This window comes from Malania oleifera, chromosome 13 (genome assembly GCF_029873635.1).
Source record: "Malania oleifera isolate guangnan ecotype guangnan chromosome 13, ASM2987363v1, whole genome shotgun sequence".
Taxonomy (NCBI): Eukaryota; Viridiplantae; Streptophyta; class Magnoliopsida; order Santalales; family Ximeniaceae; genus Malania; species Malania oleifera.
In genome coordinates this window covers 18194479-18221675 of record NC_080429.1, presented here as the reverse complement: position 1 = coordinate 18221675, position 27197 = coordinate 18194479, and the positions used below count along the sequence as shown (strand labels likewise).

Here is a 27197-nt window from a genome sequence, read left to right as displayed (position 1 = left end):
ATACTGGAAAATTTACATTCATAATTTTACAGAGCAAGGGTGTCTCCCCCATATTCTAATGAACTGCAATACGCAAATATCTTCCAACCAAGGAAATAACATGCACCACTAAGTTGTACTTCTTTATAAACCTTTTTTTTGTCATATGCCAACTGACAAAAGTAAATGCTAGTATTGAAATTTCATGAACAATACTAGTTTTCAGAACATTTTTGTAACATGCCAACTGACAAAAAGTAAATGCTTGTTTTGCAAAATTTACATCATGAACAATCCAACGAGTATCTTACACTCCCATCCCCTGGGCTGTGCAGCTTATGCATGTGCGGAGATCTCTGTCACCATCAAATTAGAAGAATACACGATAGACAGGGTTTATCGCTTTACTCAGTCCCGTCAATGTGTTTCCATGACTGATTCCCCTTCCCATCTTGTCATCGAAGAGTGAGACTTGATTTTAAGTGATTAAAAGTATGTAACAGATCGTTCATCTGAAGAAAGGCTCTTGGAAGTTGAGCCACCACTTTCTTGAAATAAGCCAATCCTATACTTGGCACAGGCAAACAGAGCCTCTGATCAAGTTTTAAGAGTTGAAAGATAAGTGAAAATAACTCAAAAACATTCGGGTATAAGTGGCAAACAGTGTGGGAGCACTTCCATATAACCATAGAACAAGCATGATGAGCATAAAGCCAGAGTTATGGTATGCAGGGCATTTTTTTCGCAGCAGACTGGAGTGCAAATCAGTCGGCCAGGAAAAATTTTAGCATTGGGTTCCATCACCCCCAGAATCTTTCCAGCCTGCATTTTGTCTTCTCTATGGTCTTCAGGAATGACTCGGAGCCGCCTTGCAAATTAGTTACACTCAGAAAAACCCCAAAAAAATAGGGAGCATCACCTCAACTAATAACCTACCGCGATTCATCAGATTTGAGTGTCAGAAAAGCATATGATTCTTGGATTAAAAAGTCAAAACTCAAATCCCATGCCTTTGTAACAACACGGAAAATAAAACAAACTTTTCCTGCACAAGGACAAATAACTTTACTAAAAGAATACACAACAAAGTTCCTTTCCTTCCCTATTTATTTATATATTTAATGGTGCTGAGAACCCAGTGCGGGGGGGCAGCAATATTTTTTTTAGCAAAGGCACAGGGCTAATGACTTTTTAAGCCAGTGTAAAAAAGATCTAAGTGACCGAAGCTGCACCTTGACTTTTATTATTTTGGCTGCAAACATGCAACATACAGACACCATTTCAGTATCAAATTCTTCTTCGGTTGTATTTGAAGTATGGATTTCATTCCTTGGATTTGGATTTGAATTTGTGTGGATTTAAACAAAGTGCAATGCAATTTTGCATTGTATTTTATCCAAATATACACAATTTCAAATTTCAAGCCCCCCAGGCCACAAAAACATGGGGTCAGAATATCTACAAGCACCAACCTTGACTAGATGGCCAATTTTGTAAACTTGGCAACAAAAAGTCCACTAGTTTGAGATGTCAAAGGATCAAAGCGCAGGGTCTTTGGTATTAGTCCACTCCTGCAAGGCCAATTTTCGGCAGCATCTATCTCCTGCAAATCTGCAAGACAGTAATAATGGAGAACAAGAAAATGAAATGCTGTAATTTAAGATTCCTTTTTCTGAAATCAGAGAACAATAAAATGAGGGTTTTTAAAGAGCAAAAAGCTATAGCAATACAAGTGACAAAAGAGGTTAGAAAAACCTGAACCATGCTTTTAAAAAAATTAGTTTGGAATGAATATATATTTGAACTATCAGAAGATAAAACAGCTGAAATACCAAAAAGAAGTGGCAATCAAATGAAACAAGAATTATCCATAAACTACTAAATCTGGTCACCAGTTAAGGTAAAGGAAGAAAGTTGGGTTGGGTGGGGTTTGGGGGGGGGGGGGGTGTTTAGGGAGAGGGAAGACTTCTGGCCACTAGCATAATTTCTAGAGACCCACTTCAGGTCTTCATAGCACTCAACCAAACTGTCTTGTTAAAAAGGCCCAGGTAAAATCAAGAGACCTGTTTAGTTAAAAGTGAGCAGTGACTGGGTGTGTTTGGTTGACCTGTTCATAAATAGATGGATTTTGGTTAAACAGCCTTGCACAATAGACTACATAACAAGGCAATACCCATAGCATAGGGTGGGCACAGCCTAACCAGTACCTCTGCAACATAATTAAATTAACATTTTGCACCCATGAATCTTCAATTACTGACGCAAATTATTCACATGAACATCAGGAATAATGAAAATAATTCCTAAGTTGTGTGTTTCCATCCCTACAAGACTGAATATAAAACAAATGCACTACAAAAATATAAATTTTGACAAGCAATATCATATGAAAACTGAGGGGAGATTTGTTTCAGCATCTTAAAATATTCCTAGGAATGTAATGTCAGGAACCTCAGGTGCGCAGATTTGGTGGCTTCAGACATGGGTGTCCGACATGACACATGTCTGACCCGTTGACATACCAAATCTTAAAAGTCAAGACACAGTAAGGCAAAGACATGGGCGTAATAATAATAGTTTAAAAAAAAAAAGACAAATGCACATATGATTATGGTAATAAACATATTTTTTATGGTCCTTTAAAAAAATAGTATTCAAGCATTATTGAGTTTGCATCTAATGTTGATAAATATGGTCCATTTGATTTTCAGACATCTAATTGATGCAAACTTTTTTTGGGGGTAAAAGATGTGATAGATGCAAGTTGCAAGTTCCCTTAATTTAGGCAATATATCTTTCCCTAAGACATAAGAAATTTACCAAAATTTGATATATTATGACATTGGCCTGAGTCCCCCTCCTTTTTTAATAATTCTCGTGTCATAAGTGTTGGACACTTCAAATTTTCCGTGTCTGGCATATGTCCAGAAGTAACAATAAGCTCCACAGCCTGAGAAGTGTCGTGTCAAGAGTGTCAGTGAGGCACTGAGGTATCAGTATCAATGCATCTCAGACACTGAGATGACTTACCCATTGTTGAAGCTTTAGAGGCTTGCCATGGGAATCTGACATGGTAGACATTGAAGATGTCTCCAGATTCCTTATTCCCACATAGCATGTGAATCCCATAGTCACTCCCCAGATTATTCTTTATTTCCATGGACATCCAATATTCTAGGACTGAAGAGCCTCTCCTTGGGCTGAAGGCGTATTCCACCGCTCATTTTGCAATAACATTTGGTTGTTGTGCACCACTACTGCAGCCTGCTTAAGACAATTGAGTACCTCATAGATTCTGTTTAGGTAGTATTATTACAGGTTAACAAGATAATTTTGTTATCTCATTTATTTTGTTATTTATGATTCTGTAGTATTTCTACAGATTCCATTCTCATAGGTTAATTATCTGCTCTTATAAGCTAATAAGTTAACTAAATAAGTAAATAAGTTGCCTGTAAATTTCATTTTGCTAGCTGTTACCTAGTAAACAATTTTGTTATCTGTTCACTGCATATCCTTGCAAAAAGGGGAGCCTTGTGGCCCAGGGACACCCTTTTTTTTAAATGCGATATGATTGCAGCCATAGCAAGATTACTGTGTTGGTTCTACATTTGAAAATGTAAGACAACTTAATGAAATTGAGAGTATCATTTGTCATGGTTTGAATGCCTAGAACATGAATTTAATTTGTTATGTGCTGAGTGTGTTCTCAACAGGTCATTGTGGTAAACAATGACTATATAATAATATTGTTATGCATTCTGGTTCATGGATATTTCTAGTAACCCTAATGAAATACATGAAGGATTCCAATGTCGAACCAAACACATAAGCATCCTGCCTTTGATTCCTGGTCATAAACATGAACCAAAACAAAAATATTCCCATGAAACAGGCATCCAATATAGTTCTTACGTATTATTCCAATAGGCATATATGATACAACAAACCAAATGCCCGTAAAAGAATATAGTTTGCCAGCTGTCTTACAAGTTATAAAATTATTTCTGCAATGTTGTCATCTTCAAATGTTTTCTTTTAGATCACAAAAATCCATTAATAACTAAAAAGAAGTCCAGAAAATGGAGGACAAGGCATCATCCTTGAAATAGCTAATTACAGGAAGACTGCCTTCCAATCTCTTTGTAGATCAGACAGCGATTTATCTTTGAATGTTAATTGATGAGAACTAATGAGCCCCAGTAAATAGGTCTTACCTAAAATATTGTCATGTGTGCACTTGAATAAAGGAGGGGTGAGCCTAGGACAAGGCAGGCAATTGATAAACACATTGAATGAAAGCAATCACCAAGTATCATTGATCAACTGGAGGATGCTGATGCAACTAAGACACAAAATGGGTACTAACTAGTAAAGCAATCAAGGAATCATGAAGACATGAACAATGATGCAGAGCAGGTAGCCAACTATTGGATAATCATTTAGACCCTATTTGGAGGCCTATTCCAAAGACTAAGATAAAGGGGCTTATTGGGTCCCAAGGTCAAATGTATTAGAATTAAGTGATTTGTTGGATTTATATTTTTCTTGTATATATATGTATCAGAGGCTAATTTGCAATTTTTTAAAAAATAATCCCTGTAAAATAGAATGTTGTTGTGCTGCAAAACAGTTTGGAGAATTTGAATCGACATGTTAAACTGGGTGTTTCTCCCCTATCTATCTTCTTCCTTCTTTCTTCTCCGTCTCTTTCCTTTCCTCTCTTTTAATTCTGCATCAATTTGGCATCTGATCCAAATTCAATCTGTCATCCACTTCTGAGTCTTGGCAAGACATCAATAAATCTCCTACCAAACAGAAAAGTGGAATGATGATAGTAGCTCCCCACACGTAATGATCATTTAAATAGGGCATTTAAATTGGAGAGGATGATTCGTCAAAGAGATTGGAAGGCGGTTTTATTTTGATTGTTTTCCAGTCTATTTTGGTTTCTTCTTTTTGTAGGAGGATCTTTTATCCTCTTCTTACATACTTTTCTCTTCAATGAATATATCTTCCTTTTTCTATCAAAAATGAAAATGGAAAGGATCATTCGGATAGTTGGAAGAATGGTTGTAGGTCTAAGGAAGGGAATTTGAGCCTTGGTAAGTTGGAGTCTAAAAACATTGCTATAATGGGTAAATGGCTTTGGTGGTTTCCCTCAAGGAGAATTTCCTTTGGCACAACGTTAAAAAAGCACATTTAGCATGTAGGTAAATGGGTGGATGCAAATATGGGTGCAAGATGTTCCTTTGGGAGATCTTGGAGGTGTATTATGAACAATCTATTTTTCTTCATCCCTTATACCAAATTTATTTTGAGTAATGGTTCTCACTTTCTTTTTGGGGAAGGCATTTGGTTGATATATCTGCACTTTTCCTTCCTGATTTGTAATGGAGGATAATTTCTCTTGAGATTTCCATTTTTGGTAGGTCTTTTAATGTGAAGGAGGTGGAAAAGCTCTCTTCTTTGTTGAGTTTATTGGAGGGTTGTCCTCCTTAGAATAGGAGAAACTTTCATCTGGGTTCATCGAGGAATTACTCCTGTATCTTTTTTCGAGCATTTGATTCATGAAAGCATGCCTTTTCTATTTGGTTGGGGTTTGAGTCTTGGTAAGGAGGAAGCCCTGTAAGGCTTTATCTATGGATGTGTGTGCTCTTTGTTTTGAAAGTTCAGAATCTGTATCTCACCTTTTTTCGCATTGTTCTTTCACTTGGAAGGTTCGGAACAAGTTGTTTGGGTCTTTTGGAGAGAGCTGGGTTTGCCTATCTTTATGGGAAAGAAATGCTTTATGCTCTGGGATAGGTTCAGTATTTGGCTTTGCTTTGGGCTGTTGCAGCTGGTTATTTTAAAGAATTGTGTTTTTCCTTATCTGCAGCAAGCCTGGTTGGCTGTGTTATTATTTTTGTAATTTTTTCTTCATTTTTCTTCAAATGAGAATTTCTTATGTTCCTTCTTGTACATTCATTATCCTTCAAAGAAATGTCTTCTTTTTCTATCCAAAAAAAAGAGCTGGTCCTCCTGATGAATTGGAATTTCATTAGAGAAATATTTTCAGGGGTATGATATGAATGATGCTCAAAAGTTGTATTTGGCTGAATCCAAATTGAAGGAAACTGCTCAAATTTGGTGGATTAAATAATAAATCTTTGGAAGGGAAAAATATGGAGAATGAGCCATGCAAGAACAGTTTGTAACCCCTTGACAACCAGCAATGTGTTCATCTAGAGCTCTTCCCTTTGAGGTAATAAGAAATGAATGTAGCTGCATACACTAGTGGATGCTACCATTTGGCTACCGAGCAGATATAAAATGGAAAGAAGATGTCAGGATTGCCCTGTACAAGAAAGGGTTGAAGCAAGCGATGCATCCAAGTTTGTTGCTTGTCATCTAATTACACTTGGTGATGCAGGTTGCAACTCAAATAGAGGATGACATGCAATGCAATCCTCCTCAAGTTAACAGACCTTTTGGTTTGAGAAGACCATCAGTGGTGTTGTGCAAGCAAAGTCAGTTGAGCAATTGGATAAAGGTGTTCAAACTCCTATCTCATTGAAGACTTGAGCACTCTGAGCCAGCTTCTAAGCTCCACCCAAAAATTTAGCATTTCAAGGGCTTAGGTTTTGGGCATTGAGTTACACAATTTCCTAATCAAGCAATGGCGATGATAGGGAAAAAAATGATGATGAAACCAAGTGACTTCGAAATGAAGACAGCAACATGGGAGAAAAGACTGTCAAGTATTTCAATGTGTCCTCTCTTCCTTCAGTATTGAAAGAAACAAAGATTGGAGGAGAACTAGCATTTTTTAGACCCAGGTGATTTTTCAGAACTCAGAAACAACTTTGCACATTGGCTATTGGTCCAGGTAAGTATACAAATGCAGTCTCTGAATAAGCTGTGAAGTCGACTCTAAAGGATAAGCCACATCTTGATCCATGAAAATAGCTTAGGTGAACAATACCAACTTGAAGGTCCATTACCATTGTTTGATTACCTTCAAGATGGTTCTGATTGTGGAGAGCCTGGAGACAGTGCAGTCCAACATCCTCCTCTCCAGATCTGGCAACATTCTTTTCGGGCGTCCATGGTTTTTCAATAGGAGAGTTAAGAAAGATGCATTGGAAACTTCTGTACCTTCTCCACTAACAAGAAGAGGTACAAGTTGATGCCAACTCAAGATCTTCACTAACCAAGCTGAAACGCAACGGCAGCTCCTTTCCTACGAAGCAGGATGATGCATCTTATGCGGATGGTCTCCTTACTACTTTCCCCAACTCAATGGAGTTGAGTTCTTTACAGCAGAAAGAACTGTAGGGTGGAATCCAGCCACTGGATGGATCAAATTGAACCCTATTCAGGGGGTGATTCCAAAATATAGGGTCAAGGCTTAGTGGATCCTAAAACCAAACCTAAACAAGTTAGGTTTAAGTAACTAATTAGTCTCTTGTTTAAAACGGGCAAGTCTCTAAATAAGTGTCTTAGTTTAGAATGTTGTTGTCTTAGAAAGCAGTTTAAAGAGTTTGGATTGAGATGTGTATTTTCCCCCATATATCTTCTTATTCCTTCTCTATTCTCTCTCTCTCTCTCTCTTTCCCTCTCTCCTTGATACTACATCACACTAATATTAACTAGTTAAATACTAACGACCAGAACACTTGCATCCAGCCTTCAATTACATGTGTACGCTGGTAGAACAAGCAATTTAGTGCTGGACAGCAGATATTGGTAGAAAAATTTAACTATGGAACAGATTAGAGTCCTAGATCATGCCTATTTATACTGCTCTTAAATCCAAACCTTTTAATCCAAAATTCCTTCAGAAAAGCAATGAAAACCATTCTGTTGAAGGTAGAATTATGTTGAACTTTTTCTAAGCACACTTCGTGTATTCACTCCTGAAAATTAACCCATATTGCAGGCTATAACTTTTTTAAATGAAAAATAAAAAATTAATACGCTAGATGTGCAAGACCCTTACCAGCAGAAGCATTTTCCATAAGAAACCGCTCTACCACATCTTCGTTCTGAGCAACTGTTAAACTATTGCACAAAATGGTAAAAATGAATATTTTTAAATATGTACATCACAAACCCGCCCCCCACCAAAAAAATAGAAAAGAGAAGCTTGAGAGCTGTAATAGTGCCAGTGACCAGTACCTGCATGTGCTGTAGACAAGTGACCCTCCAACTTTTAGTAATCTAAATCCATTAGTCAGTAGTCGTAACTGCAATAAATATATAAATAAATAAACCAATGCGTCTAAGATAATGGGAAAAAGAGATGACATATAGAAGAATTACACTTTGACTGACACTGGCTCCCTACTCTGGCCAATGAAGGCTCAAATAAGAAACAGAGAGACCAAAACATTTGAAAATCAATTCGGAAAATGACACCATTGATTACTTATTCAGAGGAATTGAAGCTACAGAGAAGTAAATTTAAAGGACAGCTTGTAAGCAGTAACATAGGGGGCCATTTGTGCTTTCTAAAGTATCAACTGTTAAGTTACACTAGCTCCAAATTCCAAGAAAAATGTAAGCAGTTCATCTAACACTTGAAAAATCCATATGCTGCAAACTTAAACCTCATAGATGCTGGAAGGATAGATTAGTTACCTGAAGAACAGTCACACAATCAGTTCTCTGTGCATTCAATACACGACGGTCAAGCGTTTTCCAGCCCCAGTGCTCAAACTTTTGAATATGTCTAATTGACCCATCATGAGTGCATTCTGCATCCACAAGGACCTGATTTTTTAAGTTCCAACCAATCGTTAGCTCTTGAAAAGAGTGAATAGGCAAAAAATGCAGAAAAATCAACATAAGCATAAAAAAATGCCAGACAATTATTATGGGGCTCGCTCAAACAGTAAAAATGAAACAAGCTATAAAGTGTTTGCATGTTTTAAGTGCTCTCATTTGTGTGTGTGTGTGTGTGTGGGATAAAAAAAAGGGAGAAAGTATATTTAGTAGGAAGAGTAATACACTGCAAAGGACAAGAAATCCACCCATAAAGAACAAAAGAAATAAAATAAAAATAATACAGCCAGACAAAGCAAGCTCAAGTAAAAATCATTATGGCAAAAAACTCCAACTGCTCTGAATATTATTCAAAGGAACTCCGGCAAAAGCACCAGCCGCTGAAGCAAAAAGTGAAAGCATAGACAACCACCCCATCCTCAAGCGACTTGTTCTTTAGTATGTTATTGTTCACAATGGATAGGATTCCTAGTTTTATTCAATGTGTTTTCTTTTTTTAGGACAATAAGACTACAAAAGAGAGCTTTTAGATGTAAAAAATTCTCTTTTTTGGCAAGTAATGAAGATAACCCTAAAGGGCACTACTAGGGTGTCAACACAAGTACAACAACTCATTTGATGTGTACCACCTAGTGCGCAAGACCCCCGCACCATTGCGATCTGGGGAGAGCATGATGTGCACAGTCTTACCACTATAATTGAAGAGATTGTTTCCGTGAATTGAACAGTTGATCTTACCACAAAACCCTATCACAAAAAATCAGTAACCCTATCAAAGTCAGATTATCTATAGCATTGCCACCATACTCCCCACTAAACCAAAAAAGCAAACACAAAAGCCAACTTTTTGTAGGATTTGCAAATGACAACTCACTGCCCTGAAAAGCCCTTCTATTTCTTTCCCTCCATGTCAGTTCGAAAAATCATGAGACAAGTCCAATCCTCCTATCCAAGCCCAGAACTCTTGAATAACTGAACTTGGCATCACCCAACATGGACTCAGCATACTGAAAGCCATATCCCCCAACTCCATAGTCCACAGCTGCTATGTGAATGAGACACTTCAAGGTGTTGATGCAAGCTTTGAGTGGCACATGCTTAACACACAGACTTTAAATCAGGCTATGAGCTTCTAGGTGAGACTGCATCACCGATATAAATAATGTAATGTTGAAGGGTGAGCTAGGTCTCTGGAGTCACTCTGCCATAATTCTAACATCAGGGAGAGTTATTCTCTGTCCTGGATTTGCAGATTCTTAGAGGGTGTTTGTTTGCACTGAATAGCATCTAAACAGAACCTGTTCACTTAATAGCCTCCAAAATAAGAGATCATTCCTGTTTGGTTGTATCTCCAAATGTCCTTCAAAGGGCTCTGGTTCGCTCAGCAACAAATTCTCTGCAGGATGCCATTCCGAGGGAGAGGTGACACTCACAACGACAACACCCTTTGTTCTTCTTTCATCATCTCCCTATGCTCCTTTCTCCCCCTCCCATCTCTCTCCCAACAAGTAGCATCTCCAGGTTATGTTTGGGATCCAAATTGTTTTCCGTCACTGAGAGGGAGGAGATCAGTAGCACCATGGACAACCGGATAGATCTGTGATTAGAGGCTTCAATTGATGAGTTTTTTTCCCTGTAATGCAACGGGAGTTTTATCTGCAATGGTATAAGGGGCTTTGATTCGCAGAATTTGAAAAGTTTCTGATTATTCTTGAACCTGAATCTTCTCTTCAATGGAATCTATCATTTTTTTTTAAATTGTTCATGGGAGGCTTCTGTTCTGAAGGTATTGGATATAGCTTCCTCACAAAATTTCAACTGTTCAAGAGGTGTTTGTTCCAGAATCTCATCTCCTATGGTTTCTTTTTTTTTATTATTCATGGGTGGGGCTTTGTTCTCAAAAGGGTCTGACTTTCTTGAAATTTTCCTATTGTTCCGGAAGTCTTCCACAAACAGCTGCATTGTTTCTCTGTGATGCAATTGGAACATCAATTGAAGTTTTTTGTGGTTTGATTTTTTTTTTTAAATGTAACTTTAAAACAATTACTGAGAAATTCTTCCTGCAACCTATAATTCTGAACAATGTTTTAGGTATTTTCACCTTTTTTCATTTCAATTTGTAAGATGCATTCTTTTTGTTTACATGCAAATAAACATGAGCTCATAATGTTAAAGGGTTAAATGGACATAACACAAGTATTCAGATGTTTAAATAGACTAGCAACAAACAGCCTAATTATTCAGTGTTGAGTGGTTCAGTCAAGCTATGAATCTGATTCACAAATTCAGAGTGTGATTCAGCATTCAGTAATTAATGCTCAATTTTTCCGAGCGCCCCCTTGGTGTCAACCAACTGAGAAGAACTCCATCCTTATGGACACACAAAAGCTCTTGCCAACGCCAGCTTCAGACCATCACCCAATCTTTCTTGATGTGAGAGCAGTTATATAGTGTCCACCTAATTTTCAGTTTGACAACAAGTGTTTCAAGGATGAGCGATTGGGATTAGAGTAGAGGAGTGGTGGAACAGCTTGCAGGTTGGGGTTTTGCCAGCTTGGTGGCAGCAAATAAACTGAAATGGCTTAAAGAGTAAATTAAAAGGTGGAAAAAGGAGAATTTTGGGAACATTTCCATGAAAAAAGGAGATGCTAATGTTGGAAATTAATTTTCTGGATGCAAGGGAACCATATGAGGGTTTTCTAGGGAATAAAAGAAGGAATAATGAGCTTTAAAATGGAGCTGTCTACTGCTATTGGAATGGAGATTTCTTGGAAGCTAAAAGAAAGAAGAATGAGCTTTAAACGGTGCTGTCTGCTGCTATTGGAATGGAGATCTCTTGGAGGCAAAAATTAATGGTTCTCCAGTTAAAAAAGGCAGTAAAAAATAAAAATACTTGAGTTTTTCCATAAAATGATAAATGCTCAAAGGATGTATGATCTTTTCTATAAGGTGGACACAGATGGTGAGGCTTTTGAGAAGAAGAAATGGGATGATTTATATGACAAGGAGCGTGAGCTGGATAATGATTTTGAATATGATGGAAGGTTACCTATAGGTGAGGTTGGTGAACAACATGGGCTTGGATCAGATTTTTTTGATACATTGGAGGAGTTCTCCTATAAGCCTCCCCCTCCAATAGATGTTTTAGAGGGAATTTAGGCTTCAGAATACGATGGAATAGGTTAGGAAATACACAAGATTGAGCAGACTGACGCTGATTTGGTGATTGTCCCAGGGTCTATGGGTTTGCTGTTAGCTGATCGAGATGAAGGAAGTCCACTTGGATGGTGGTAATTGTAAGGCTAAGAAGGGACAATGGGAGTTGACTAATTTGCAGTGCTCTATTAACCATGATGCGAAGGATTTAACAAGGGGCTATCTTAGGTGGTTTTGGTTCGGTTCTTTTTTATTTTTTTGCAGGGTGAGCAATTCTGTTTTGGGTTGGTCTTTCTCTATTTTCATTTTCTTTTTTGAGGATATATCATCTTCTCTTGATCATGTTGTTGGAATTTATGGGGTGTCAACAATCTCCTTATGGACTTGCTATTGTGTATGCATGTACACAGTATCAGCGCTTGGCAGCCAAACTGGCATGCCTGCATGTGCACTGTGAAGCCCCTCAAGCCCACGCACAGCATGTATAGATGAGAGGCTTTCCACACCATGTATAAGGAAACGACTGCTCCTCACTATCAACTCGGTGTAGTGGTAGGCACCAAATCCTAATACTGGTATTTATGGGGTGTGCGATATTCCTATGGACTCACTATTTTATGCAAGTATATGGCATCAGTGCTTGACAGCCCATCTGTCAATGCGCCTACGTGTGCGTAGCAAGGCCCCTCAGGCCCACCCATAAATGCTGGGCTTTGCACTGCCATGTGTAAGGAAATGGTACCTCCTGACTACAAGCTCAAGGTTTTGGAGCAAGGTCGGCATCAAATCCTAACACGTACTCTCTTAATATATCATTTTTTTTTATCTTTAAAAAGAAAAAATAAATAAATAAAAATAAAAATTAGCAGCAAGCAGCTGAAGCCCACAAAGTAAGAAAAAAAATTGTATTCCCAAGCACACTCAAAAGGAAAGTATTGATCCTTGAAGATTTGTCCATTTCCACTCCAACTAAAATTAAATACACCAAATCACAGCAATCAAAGCACAGCTCCATAAAATTCTTGTGTTCTCATCCCCTCCCAAATCCCTTAAAAGAAGTAGGAAACTATCAATAAATCCAGGTAAACCCACTGCTCACTGAACAAACCCAAAGTTACTGTCCTGTCTTTCCACATAATCCAGGCAGCAGAACAATGTATGAGAAGATAACAAGATTCACCACTTTCATGATACATCAAAAAATATCCAAAGAGCCTTTTTAACCTACAACAATTGTTGGTTTTAGCTTTATTAACAGAAAACCAAACAGAAGCCCTCACTTGGAAGGACTTTAGCTTTCCAAATATGATTTGCTAAAGAGAAAGTGGGAGAATGAATAATGTAAAAATAGAACGACAGAGCTATCTAAGTATCAAATCCTACCATCATCCATTGAGGAAGGCTAAAAAAAGCGGGAAGTAGAAAGAAGCAAAGTGAGTTCATCTAAATCTATCATTAAGATCCCTAGAAAAATGAAAACTCCAAGAGAAAGCCTCCCCCTCAACAACCGAAAAACTAGCAATTGGAGCACTATAAGAAGCGATAAAGATGAGAAAAAGATACATTATCAAAGTGTTAAATGGATCATCTCAAAGGGTGTTGACAACAAGGTTGAAGTAGGTCATAAACACAGTTGTGGTGCCTCCCCTGGAAATGCTTTTGTAGAAAGGAGGCAGATTCTTGATGTTATTATTACAGCTACTGAGGCTGTCAGCAGTGAGCACTTTAATCAAAAAATGGAGCTAGCTGTGTAATTTTGTAATCTTGACATGGAAAAGGCATATGATCATGTGTGTAGGGATTTCATGCTTGGTTGAATAAAAAATACAGGTTTTATGAGAAATGGCTCAGATGGATTAAGAAGTGTATCTCCACCCAAGCTAATCAATCCTTGTCAATGGAAGTCCCACGACACCCACCTGATTCATTAAATACTTGAGAGATTTGAGGCAAGGTTTACCCACTATACAACTGTTGTTTATTCTTATCATAAAAGCTTTTGGCAAGATGCTAATGAAAGTAGTGAAAAGGGTTTACAGCTAGAAGAGGCAATAAAGAATTGCAGGTGTCACATTTGTTACTCGTGGTTGATGCTATCATTTTTTGCAGGGCTGAAATGAAGCAAATATTGAATTTGATATGTATCCTCCTGTGGTTTGAAACAATTTCTGACTTTGAGGTAAATTTGAGTGAGAGCAAGCTAATTCCTATGGGAAAGGAGATACATGGAAGGTTTTTTGGAACAGGTCCTAGAGTTTAAAGTGGGATCTTTCTCACCTTGAAATATTTGTGGCTGCCATTGGGAGCTGAATCCAAGGAGAAATTTAATGGAACCCCACAATTGAGAAGTTTGAAACAAAACTTGCAGGGTGGAAGGGCATGTACTTCTAGGAAAAAAAGGTGGTGGAGGAAGTACATCAAAGAGAGTGGGGCTTTTTTGGCATGATATGTGCTGCACAGATCTCATGGTAGGAGGAATATTGAAGAAAAGATTATATGGTCAAGAAATTAATAGAAGGCCATGTTAGCATTTGCAAATCAGCTCCAATAAATTAAAATCAGGTTAAACTAAAGGAAGTCAGCACAGCTTTGTCCAAAAACAAAACAAAGGAAAAGCCATAACACAACTTACCTTGTCATAGCCAGAGCACAAGAAATCCCTGTCACTCCTACATTGATATAACTCACTTTTACTGATTCCAACCACCCCGGAATGGAGCCCATAAAAGATAAGTTCCGGAACTTTAATCCCCTGAGATAACTGTGAGGCCATACTTTTACGTGATTTAGACGCATTTTTTCTTTCTTTCCATGATCTCCTAGAGGTCCACTCCTTGAATACATCCACCTTTTCTGCCAATGCATACTCGCCTGTTTAATACTAGACAGAATGAGAATACATCAGAAAGATGAGGACCATCATATACATAACTGCATAAAGTCTAGCAGATTATTTTTGAAGAATGCCACAATTGTCATTTCCATTTTTTTTTTCCAAATTCATTACATGATTTAGAATCTGAATGAACCCCCACAGGAATGAGGGAAAATGTTGTTCCATCAGCAACAAAGAGCCGACACCGGTCACCCAGTGCATATTTCTGAATCATTGTTCTACAAGCTGCTAAACGGTGCCTTGCAACATCAACACCAGTCACTGAACCCGAATTACCAAGAAGGTCCAGCATCATACAAAGTTTAGCTCCTGGAACAAATAAATAAATAAATATAAAAACAGGTGAGCGTTGACATAGGGACAAAAATCTAACCCTGATATTCTCCATTGAAATATTATAAAAATATCTCATACACACATACACGCAGACATTCAACCACAAACTGTTACAGGAAAGACAGGTTTTCTAAGCCTAAGCTCCACAGGAAGAGGGGGGGGGGGGGGAGCCTGTTTACTTGAGAGAAAAAGTATGCATTTTCTATTTCCAGTTTTTTAAAGAATTACAAAAATGCCACGTTGCTTCCCAGGTTTTACCTTTCAAACATTTATATGGAAAACTTTGAAAACAATAAAAAGATGTTTTCCAAATTTTCTACACAAATGTTGGAAAAGTAGAAAACAAGAAGGCATTTTTTGTAACTAATTGAAAATTTCAAAATGGAAGCAGAAAGTGTTTTCTGCAGAAAAACAAGCCTGAAGTCTCTCAACCAGGTTCTCAACTAGAACAATCAGAAGCCAAAAGATCCAGCAACTATATTTATTAAACAATCAGAACTAGTCAACCTCAGCTGGCAGCCCTCTTTAAAGCTTGAGAGTAAGATGATTGAGTCCACCTCTTTTCCTAATTTTGGAGATCATTTTTTTCAAATGCAGATCAAAGCAAGATGGTGGTTGAAAAATTCAAAACAAATTGAACAACAGAACATGGCTCAACTAGAGGCCCATTCAAGATCATTCATGAGATAAAGAAATCATGAGCAACCTATTGCAAACTCAAGAGCTCGCAAGCTTCTCAATGCAGCCTCCAGCAGCTTACTACTAGATTCAAAGCCATTTTACAATCTCATTGGTAGCAAAATAACCCTACGACAACATCTAGATTAAAGATTTTGCAAGAAAAAAACAAAGAAGAAGAAAATAAGATGGAAAACAATTTCCCATGGTATTTTCTCTCTATCTCAAATATGATCAAGAATGAAAATTTATTTAAACGTGAATAAAAATTAAGAAAACATTAAAGGTTAATGATATTTAAAATAAAAAATTTGTTCATTGGTTTGCTATATATTTTACTTTCTTTCTCATTTTCCTTTATTACCAAATTGGAAAGCAGATTCCTTGATATTCTACTTTTATATTTTCGAAGTTCCAAATGGATCCTAAAAATGGCTATATTCCATGTAAGGTGAACAATGATATTTTATATGTTTGCATAAAAGAACTAACTTTCAAATTGAATGATGTTAATAGCCATAGACATATCATTCTGTCCAGAAGAGCAACCCAGCATTTCATCTCCAAAATCTAGTATACAGATTAAGCTTTGATTTTTTTCCTGGTTTGCGTGTGTGTTGCCGGTATGTGTGTGCACGATTGCACGGGGGGTGGGGTGCTTCTGCTAAGCAAGGTCCTTTGAAAAAAGACTTTCAACATTTTTTAACAGACCAAAGTTAAAACTTGAACTTATTCACTTGGACTTGACAACCCAAGAGCTACAATTTTAGCTACATCTCAGACAGGTTCTGCAGGTTAATTAGTATCATCCATGTCACGCAACACATTCCCTGATTTCGACCTCTTATTGACAATTGATTGAATATAGCCGAAATGATAGTTCCTTTTTTCCCCTGTATGTACTACACTCTACAAAACATTCCAAATATTTCAAACAAAGTCTGTGCATGCTACCTAAAATTTCCAGACAATTTATCTTAACATCACATTATTATCTGTTTTTGAGTTTCACATGAAATTATTCTTTAAAACATATCATACAAATTTTTTAAACTTAATAAGAAAGGATAAAAGAATTGTTACCAGGAGCAGCGCAGAGATCAAGGACATGATCTCCTGCAGAGATGCCCAAAGCTGAAACAGCAGCTCCAGAAGCAGCATCAATTCCATATATCTGAATAACCAAAATAGAGTATAGCAGAATGAATTGCCATTGAAAGGCATAGATAATTGGGAAAAAATAATGAGTGCTTGAAAATCTATCTAGGTGTGAAGAAAAACGGTGTCTGATATCAAAACTCAAATGCAAGCATTTAACCTACTAAGTGATTAAATTCCTTATCTATTTCCAGTCAAATCCAGTAAAAATAGATGATTTGACAAACATATCTTTTGAAAAGCAAAGTTGATTTTTAAGTAAGGAAAGGAAAGTGTTTTTAAGAATTTTCCCAACCATCACAACTGATTAATTACATTGTTCCAGCAGTATGGGTGTAATCGGTTCTAAACAATTCGGTTTCAACTAAACTGAAAACCAAACCAAAAAAATCAGTCTTTAAAATCCAAAACTAATACCAAATCGATAACCGCGGCTCGATGAAAATGGTTAGTGACGGATTGCCAGTTCGGTTCAGTTTGGGCATCAATTAACAGAAATATTGAATTCAGTATGCTAAAAAAGATTGGGCCTTAGGTATGTTCTTTCCCTTTGAAAGGAAGTCCACACATTGCTAAATTAGCAGGCACAGCTCAAGCCCAATGAGATGGAGTGATTGTTGTCCAAGGTGTCCCTTTATAAAAAGAAATTAGCTCTCAATGTTTGCTTTCAACCAATGTGGGACAACATGCATAGAGTGCTGCTGCTATGCTGTATAGCTTGCATTGCCTTGGGAATAGTGATTTGTGAAGGAACAAATCATAAACGCTCCATTGCTGTTGAAAAAATTTGGTAAGTTTAATATTCTCAATAATAATGCTAATGCTAAAATAAATTATTTTAATTAATAAACTTCAGAATTAAAAGAAATAATCAAGTACTAATATAGAATATGATGTATGAAATTTAAATATGCATTTACATTTATATTTCGGTTTTTGGTTTTTAGGTTCAGTTCATTAGTAAAACCAAAACTGAAACTGAAAACCAATTTTTGAAAACTGATAGACCGAAACCAAAAAACAAAACTGAAAACCAAACTGAAATGTCAAGAGGTTCGGTTTTGGTCCAGTTTTTGGTTTTCAGTAATTTTCGTACACCGCTATACAGCAGATAACTCCATGCTGAAATACTTTTTGTTTCTCACCAGTCCTTCCTGGTATGCATTTGACTTAGCAATCTGGATCTGAGGTGGAAGAGAATAAAAATCAGGTAACCAGCTCAGTTTCTCAAGCTTACATCTGAACTCAACTTCAAGCTCCTGGAGATCAGCTTTGCTACTGGGTTTCAACCTTACAAAAGACAACTAATTATGTTAGCACAATAGTGAAATTCACATGCACAAGTAACTACACGTTGCTTTTGTGCATTTCTTCCCCCCCCCCCCCCCCCCCAAAAAAAAAAAAGTATTACATTAGCACAGAAGTAAAATATGTAGGAACTACCATATGCTGCTTTTGTGCATTAGCAGCATGTCTCAATACAATGCTTTTGAACCCCCTCAAAAGATTAGCGGTTGATTTTTTAAGTGTGGAAGTATCACACATTCACATATAATTTAATCTCAATTAAAAAAATTTGTAATTGCGAGCAGTTTAAGTGGTTTCAAATGTTAGTGGGCAGTTTTAAACAGTTAAAAAGTGTGATTTTTTTAAATGTTTGTTTTTTAAATTATCCATGTATCCTTCTTTTAAGTGGTCATATGTTAATGTTGAAGGGATTTTTCAGAATATTGTGACCAAAAAAGGAGGGCTCAAAACTGCTTGAAATTCTTTTAATTAATAGCAAAGATATTAAAGGAAACACAATATCAGTAAACATTGCTCTCACTGCTTAATCATTAACCTTCATCAAGACCATCAAATTAAGGAACTCAAACCGTCATCATGTCATAAACAGCTGCAGGAGTTGAACTCCAATGAACAAAGCAAAGTTGTAAAATTAAACCTGTTTATGACATGATGACGGTTTATTTCTTTTCACTCAGAAAAGAAATAAATGATTTACAAGAAGAAAAAGAATCAATGGTCCTGCATATAATCCTCAAGAGTACCTTATATAACGAGGGGTTGAATCAGCCTTACTATATATTGAAGGATCCAACCCATTCTCCTTGATAAAATCAACAAATTCATTGGGCAAAGGGAGCTTCATGGTTTCTTCCATCAAATAATAAGAACACTAATATTAGCCGATCAACCCTCCAAAGAACAGCCTGAAAATGAGAAAGAGTATTCCTTAGAGTAGAGAACAAATAAAACAGCTTGGGGGCTATGAAAGTGAGAAAACAAGAGAAGATTCCATTACTCAAGTAGCAGTTTTTGACTGAAAGGTGTGTGCCTTGAATTCGCAATTCTCAATAGTCCAGTAATATTAGCTCCAAGGTTTTATGACAATTTTGATGCTATATATAATTAAATTATCATTTTTCATATTTCTTTCTTGAAAATTAAATTGTCACATGGATAGTTAATATTGCATGTAATTGAGAGCCCCCTACACAAACATATTACTTGAAAGATTTTTTTTTTTTTTTTGGATAGCAAATAAAATTTCCTTAATAGGGAAAGAATTTACAAGAAGGAAGAATAAGATATCTCCCACAGAAAATCTAGTTCAAACCATAAAAAAAAAAAAAAAAAACCTAAAACAACAAAAATCAAACCAGCCAGTTCTTCCAATTCCTGTTTAAATACTGAAAACTAGCTTCCCTAAAAATTCCAAACCCCATACCAGTGACCAATTTAACTTCTTACTGAAAAAAAAAAAAAAAAAACCATGCATTACGCTCTAGTCACATACTCCATAAAGCTGCAAATTTGCCACACTGCCACTGAGCTGCCCTGCAGCCCTATCCTTCCTTCTACTAAAGCCACGAATGAGATGACCAACAAATCCTCCACCGAATAGGGACAAACCCAACTCTCTTCCTACCAAACAGTTTGTTCCATAATCCATATCCTCCATGCAAAATGCAAAAATTGGTGGGATGCTGTCTCAGAATTCCTAAAAAAGAGCATGCAAACATCTGGAAACTGAAAAGAGAGCCTTCAAGGGTCTACTAATCTGCAGCAAGTTATTGGTATTAATTTTGTTAGGCACAACCAACCAAGTAAAAGCTTTTATTTTTGGGGGAACCGTGACTTTCCAAATAATAGGATAGAGAAGGAAAGGAGAACTGCAATATGTCAAGAAGTCATGTAATGATTTCTGAGAAAACACCCCCGATTGATCCAGAGACCACCCAAAGATAGATTGCAACTGTCCAACAAGGACAACAAGGAAGATGAAAAGACCATCTCCCAATCGAAAAGGGATCACCTGAAATGGAGAATCCAAGAGGCCAACGAGCTACTCATATTATCAACGAAAAAAGAAAAATTCTATTTGGCTCAGAGCACAATTTAAAGAGATGAGGAAAAGAAGTGGGAAAAGAAACATTCCCTAGCCATGGATCTTTCCAGAAACGAATCCAGGAACTCCTCCCCACATTATTTGAAAGATTTCAATTCCTATACTTGGAATTTTTATAGTAGGCAAGAATTTGATAAGCTAAGGAGACTTCGAAAATAAATTGAGTTGATGTGCTCGTACAATTCTATTAGAAGAAAATCTCATAATCTTGAAATGATATGTTATTTTGTACAAATTGATTGAGTAAGCTCTCTTTAAAAACTCCTGCAGGTTTAGTTTTCTAACTGCCAATTGTTCCCAATGTTAAACTATTTTGGCCAATTAGAAACTGATTTGACACCGCAAGTATTTTGCTAAATTGATTTTATTGTACTTGCCCCAAAATATTCTCTTCCATAATTTCAGTTTTCACAAGAAATCTTAACTTTATCGCAAAATATTTTCTAGTGAATCAAATGTCGTTTAGAAGATTTAATTTTTAATCAATTGGATAATATTAATATAACACATTATCTTAGTTAGATGATTTTCTATTTAAATATTTTTCATGGACTCACAAATTATAAATTACAAGTTTATAGATTTTTGCTTGCAAGGGTCTATTGACTTTTGACTCAAAAGATACTTGGAATATAAGACAGTTGTCGTTATGAAGCAATTAGAGAAGCTTATATTAGTGTTTTGGCTCCTATTTACAGCTGGATGTTTGAAGGCACAACACAACACAAGTTGGGCGCTACTTGCTGAAATACACAGCTTGAGCTTACTTATTAGCATACCCAAACCAGCTGTTCTTTAGTTGTGATGTGTATATGTCTGAAGTTCTTTTGCTTCTTTTGATCAGTAAAGATGATATATTATATATTAAGTGGGCATCAAGGGGATGCCAACCCAACGTCTCATTTGCTTCAAACCACTATGCCAACTAGTCATCACAGTAAACTGCTGATCTTTACTGAATAGAAGCTTTAAGATTGAATTTTTTAATACTCTTCAGTTCCTCTCTTTCCAAATGCACCAAAAAAATGCAAAAGGAATTGTAGTAACCCGACCCCGAAAAAGAAAAAAAAGGATATTTTGGAGAAGATATTTTGAAAAGAGATATTTTTAGATATTTATATATAAATATCTTGGAGGAGGTATTTATTTAGATTACTTAAGGGCTAAGTAAGGATTTATTCTATAAATTCTCTTATCCTCTCTCATTCTCTCATTCTCTCTCTCTCTCTCTCTCTCTCTCTCTCATTTTCTCTCTCTCTCTCTCTCTCTAAGATCCTTCGCCGTTCGTCATCCGTTTCCAAAAACGGAGGATACTGGGTGGATCAGAAGAGGAAACTCTACACTTTTAGTAGATCGGATCGTCGTTTCGGAGAGTTTCGGGTTTTCCCAAGAATCAAGGTAGGAATTTGATCCTAATTTTGATTGGATATTTGGATAGCAGTAGAAAACATAGTAAGGTTATGTTCTGTGGTTTTAGGTTTTTGGGATCTCGGGTTGTCGTTTTGGACTGTTTTCGTATGAAATTTCATTTCGAATATAAGGTAAGGGGAATTTAATTACAACAGCATTTTTGGAAAACTAAACCACTAAAAAGCTAGTTTATGTTATTATCTATGATTTAACTACTTATTTGTGAAATTCTACCAAGTAGAAATGCCGGTTTGACGATTTTACGATTTTTGGTAAAAACGAGGGTTTCGACGTATGATCTCCAAATTTTACAAACATTGTTATTTGTGTTTATACTATAGTAGGAGAGGCTCGATTCCTTTATTTATTTAGTTAAACTATGTATATTGAATTTCTATCATTTAACGGGTTTTTGTATTAAACTTGTGTGATATATGTTGAAATGGAAATGAATGTATTTTCTATACTACTAATATAGAATATGGGAATGAAATTCCAATTTGTTATACTGACAATGTGATTAACAGAGGCTGGTGATACATCGAGCCGCATCAATAAACAAAGAGGGGTAAACTGAGTGGAAAGACGCCGGTTTGAACCCGATGGGATTATTTCTATACTTTGATATAGATTATGGGAGATAAAATCATATTTGTATAAATTGAATTTAGGATACATGGAACCACAGCTTGAGAGTAACAGGAGGGTTGAAAAATACTTTCTTTGCAGGGTGAAATGAAACCACTGTTATATGATACGGCACGATATCGTAGCTAGATGTACACGTGCAACCACACGTACTAAACGATGTGGGTACCAAGATGGTCGGCTAGCAGGGTGAAACCATTGACTAATATTGGGCCAATGGAGGCAGTCGGATCGTATGTAGGTACTCGGCAGTGTCTGCACGAATAGGGCATTGGACGAGTACCAGTGCACAACCCGAACCACGGGGTAAAACTGGTTATAGGGATATTTTGCTGTTGGTCATCTGATAAATCATTAAATGGTCGAAAGACAAATGTGGGAATTTTGTAATATGAATGATGATATACCTTATGCATTACTGTATTGAAAATATTTGATTTATATTCCAGATGTTGAATGAAAGTATGCATGTATGCAGTCACACATTGTTGTAACTCCTTCTTCCTTACTGAGAGGTGTCTCACCCTATCTTACAACCTTTGTTTTCAGGTCCGTCCGTGCATCAGTCCTAGTAGATAAAGGGACTGGGGTGGTTATCTTAGTTAGCTTACGTAAGCATCTAAATTTTGTACTAAACTTGATGAAAGTCCTTTTTGGAGGGTTGTAATATGACGATTACTCTAAGTCCGAATGCATGTAAATTATGGATGTATTAGTGAACTTTGCTATAAGGCTAGTAGTAATCCCAATGGATGTTTATGTTTTTCCACGACATTTACATCATGATTATGTATTATTTACACCCGTATGTCCCTGTTTAGGGCGGGTTGTTTCCATATCTTGAACAGATATAGATATTATGTAATGAAAGAGTGACACCTGGGTCCGTATAAAGGATCGGGTCGTTACAGGAATGAGAGACAAAGCCTTCCTCTTTTCATTTGTTGCCAAAATCCTTCTCTAGAACCAAAGCTCCCCTCCAATCTAGCGGTAACCCATGGTTGTCTGATTAGAGTTAGAGCCGCATTCCAAAGAAGGCAATGGAGAAGGATGTGGTCTACCAATTCTGCATCAGCCATGCAAAGAGCGCATTTGTTGGCAGTGGAGAACCTCATTCTTTGCAAGTTTTCCAGGGTCTAGATCTTATTAGGAGCTGCTTACCAGGTAAAAAAGGCAACCTTAGTAGGCGTAGTTGTCTTCCATGTTTAAGGCCAAGGGGAGTGAATGTTGTTCGACTCCTGAAGAAAAGGTTTCTTGTAGAAGGATCTAATAGTGCAGACCCCCTTCTTGTCCAAGGACCAAATAGAAAGGTCATAATTGTTTTGAAAGTAGTTATTGTAAAGATGACTGTAGAAATCGGTGAGCTGGTGAAGTTCTCAATCTTCCACATTTCTACGAAAGGGTATATTCCAAAAAAACCTCTGAATTGATGTTAGAAGGTGTTGACTTATGCAAGCATCTTTATCACAAACCATGTTGTAAATTGCTGGAAATGAGACACTGAAAGCCTCCAAGTTGCTCCATACATCATGACAAAAATAAATGTTGTTTCCATTCCCCACTTGGAATCTAATAGAGGACAAAAAGTCATTCCAGCCTTTCCTAATGTATTTCCACACCCTTGTGTCATGAGGTCCGCTACCAGCCCGAGAGATCCACTCATTGTGCTCAAGCCCATATTTCATGTCAATGATTTTCTGCCAAAGGTGATCTTTCTTAGTCAAAATCTCCACAGCCATTTTCTAAGTAGGGCTTTATTGAAGATGTGACGGGACTTTAAACTCAAGCCTCTTGAGCCAATTGGTTGTTTCACCAAGCCCCATTTGACCAAGTGGAATTTGAATTTTGCCCCCAAGCTCCCACAAAGGAATCTCCTTTGAATCCCTTCGAGTCTTTTGGCAACAGAAATCGGAAAGAGATACATGAAGTAAACTGGAGGATTTGTCAAGGTGCTTTCAATAAGAAGAGTCTCCCCCCTTTAGACAAAAAATTCCTTTTCATCTTGCTAGCCTTTTTTCAAACTTCTTGATAATGGGTTCCCAAACTCCTTTATCTTTAAATCTGGCTCCAAGAGGTAACCCCAGGTAGCTAAAGGGGAAAGATCCTAATTTACATCCCAATAAACCCACTAGGAGAGTTCCTCTTGAACTATTGTCGATCAAAATAATTTCACTTTTTTTTAGATTTATTTTCAAACCTGAAATGGCCAAGAGCACTACTAAAATGCATTGCAAATACAGAATGTGGTGTTCCAATATCCCTCCTCCAGAAGATATACAAACTAATAGCCCAACGCATGCATGCAAAAGTTCCTTGGGCAGAGCATTATTTGAGATTCCATGGGATATTGTGCATGTACACCAAAACAAATGAGAAAATTTTAGAGTATAGGCATTCAAAAATCAACTCAACTCAACCTAAATTGCAAATTGTCAAAGGATCTAATAAGCTTGATAGCCTATTATTTGCATCTAAATCTAAAAGTTAATGTAAGGGAACTACATATATACAGTCATTGGGTGTAGATATCTCAAGTCATATCCAAATTATCATAGGTAAAAAAAATATCCATCCAATTCATGTCATGGCACAACATGAACTGTTCATGATACATAACATATGTAATTGCCAAGTGCGATGACATGAAAGACAATTAAGAAGTAAATGGTGAAGTCAAAAGTGATGCCAATGTGTTTGAGAAGTTCAACGTGACAATATGTGCTGCATTTACAGCAAAATCGTCTCCTATTTTTTCCAGACTTTGTTCAACTGAAACATGGGAGTCAAGGTACAAAAGCATTCATGCTAACATCAAAATGAAACAAATCACAAGCATTCCCATAAGTCATATCCAAATTATCAAAGGGAAAAAAAAAAATATCCATCCAATTCATGTCATGGCACAACATGAACTGTTCATGACACATAATGCATGTAATTGCCAAGTGCAATGACATGAAAGACAATTAAGAAGTAAATGGTGAAGTCAAAAGTGATACCAATGTGTTTGAGAAGTTCAATGTGACAATACGTGCTGCATTTACAGCAAAATCATTTCCTATTTTTGCTAGACCTTGTTCAACTGAAACATGGGAGTCAAGGTACAAAAGCTTTCATGCTAAGTTCAAAATGAAACAAATCGCAAGCATTCCCATACTTCATGTTCTAACTTAACAAGCAACCAAGGGCAGTATTGAAATATCGCTTACAACACTATCTAACCAGAGTCCTTTTTGTCCTTCATCAAACCAGAAATGAAAAATCCATGCAGTTCATAAAACTAGGTCTGTGCAATCGGTCGGTTAAAAAAAATCCAAGAGAATCAAATATTTTTGGTTCAGAAGTAAAAAGAACTGCACCAAACCCAACTTGAGGCAAGAAAAACTTTGATCAAACCAAAAAAAAATTCAGTTAACTGGAAGAGCTGAACCAAATTTTGTTAATTTCCCAAAATTTCCAAAGTAAATTTCTTTCACTACACAAGTCCGCGACCTTTTTCCAAAATTCCCACGTAAATTTGAAATTTCTAAAGGAGCTGAAACATTTGTCTTGCTGCCACTTTCACCCGTTGCTGGGTGTCACGAGCTAAGCTTATTCAGGGTATTATGCTTGCCTGTGACCGCTTATCTCGTGTGCTCAGGATGGGTTTCCATCATGTAAATACTAGTGTAGGGTTATTTTCTACTAGTAGAGTCTTTGTAAACCAAATAAGGCAGTATAACTCTTCGGTCACTTTGATGTTTCCTAGTGTAATGATGATAATTACATAAAAACCTCTTTAGGGGAGGGTAAGTGTTCATCAGTCATTATAAAACTCATTAGCAATTGTCAACGTGCTTAACCTACTTGCCTCCCTCGCTAAGTACACCATGTCAACGGAAGATTTGTTAATGAATTACGTTTGCTTCAATGTTTACTGCTTGCTTGCCACGGCTTTCATGAATTGATTACTGTTTTCGCTGCTATCTGAATGAATGTTAATGAAAGTGCTTTGTGAATGAATGTTGGTAAACGATAGGCTGGCTAGTTAAGCAAGAGTGCTTTAACTAGCGCCGCACAGCCCTTCACAACAGTGTGAAAATAGTCAGACCGTGACACTGGGCTAGGAATCAAGGAATAGGCAGTACTGCAGCAGCAACAGCCAGCAGGCTGCAGTGATCGAAATATTCAGAAATTTAAAGACCGAAACTGCTTAAACGCCTGGGACATTTCATCGAACAGTTAGAATACATCTCAATTTCCCAACAAATCATTCATCCATTGAACTTATGCTCTGATTTGTTTAATAATCTAATTGCGAGGGACAGACTACAACAAAAAGTGACTGAGGATTTCAAATCAAACCTGCGAGACTTGCAACTTGCGAGAACGGAGATCCAAGAGATGAGAGCCTTGAAAAATTTTGACTGTTGAGAACTTGAGACTCGAGGGTAAGTAGACGGTGCGGACGGAGGAACTGCGAGACTGAGATGCGAGCGCCCAGAGGGCCACACGGCCGACGTGAAGTTTGAACGAGGAATAGAGTTGGGCCGAGTTTTTCCCTGTTTTAACTTTTTTTTAAAAAAATATATTAAATAATATCTCATTCTGGGAAGAATTTCCCATAATAACTCTGACGTAATCTTGCTACTCCAAGTAGCGATATTTAATCAAATCTCGCTACTTAGTAGCGAGATTTACCATGTGTCAACTGGAGAGTTATTTTTCTAAAAACAAATCTCGCTACTTGGAATAGCGAGATTTATCACGTGTCAACTG

General features: G+C 37.0%; 1 protein-coding gene across 4 annotated transcripts; it reads right to left on the bottom strand.

The window, feature by feature from the left end:
* Positions 1-101: 101 nt before the first annotated feature.
* LOC131146159 (rRNA (cytosine-C(5))-methyltransferase NOP2C) lies at positions 102-26959 on the bottom strand. 4 transcript variants are annotated; one of them, XM_058095530.1, is made up of 11 exons: positions 26784-26959; positions 19021-19182; positions 18115-18259; positions 16895-16985; positions 14909-15106; positions 14534-14772; positions 8602-8733; positions 8140-8207; positions 7961-8022; positions 1452-1590; positions 102-1024 (listed from the first exon to the last, which is right to left on the bottom strand). In XM_058095530.1, the coding sequence occupies exons 2-10, from the start codon at positions 19131-19133 to the stop codon at positions 1457-1459; spliced, it is 1182 nt and encodes a 393-aa protein (XP_057951513.1). In that variant the 5' UTR covers positions 19134-19182; positions 26784-26959; the 3' UTR covers positions 102-1024; positions 1452-1456. The 4 variants fall into 4 exon arrangements, 3 of the variants coding, with proteins under 3 accessions (XP_057951513.1, XP_057951512.1, XP_057951511.1); XM_058095529.1 differs by having other exon boundaries at positions 102-1231; positions 26784-26939; XM_058095528.1 differs by having other exon boundaries at positions 102-911; positions 26784-26939.
* Positions 26960-27197: the final 238 nt, after the last annotated feature.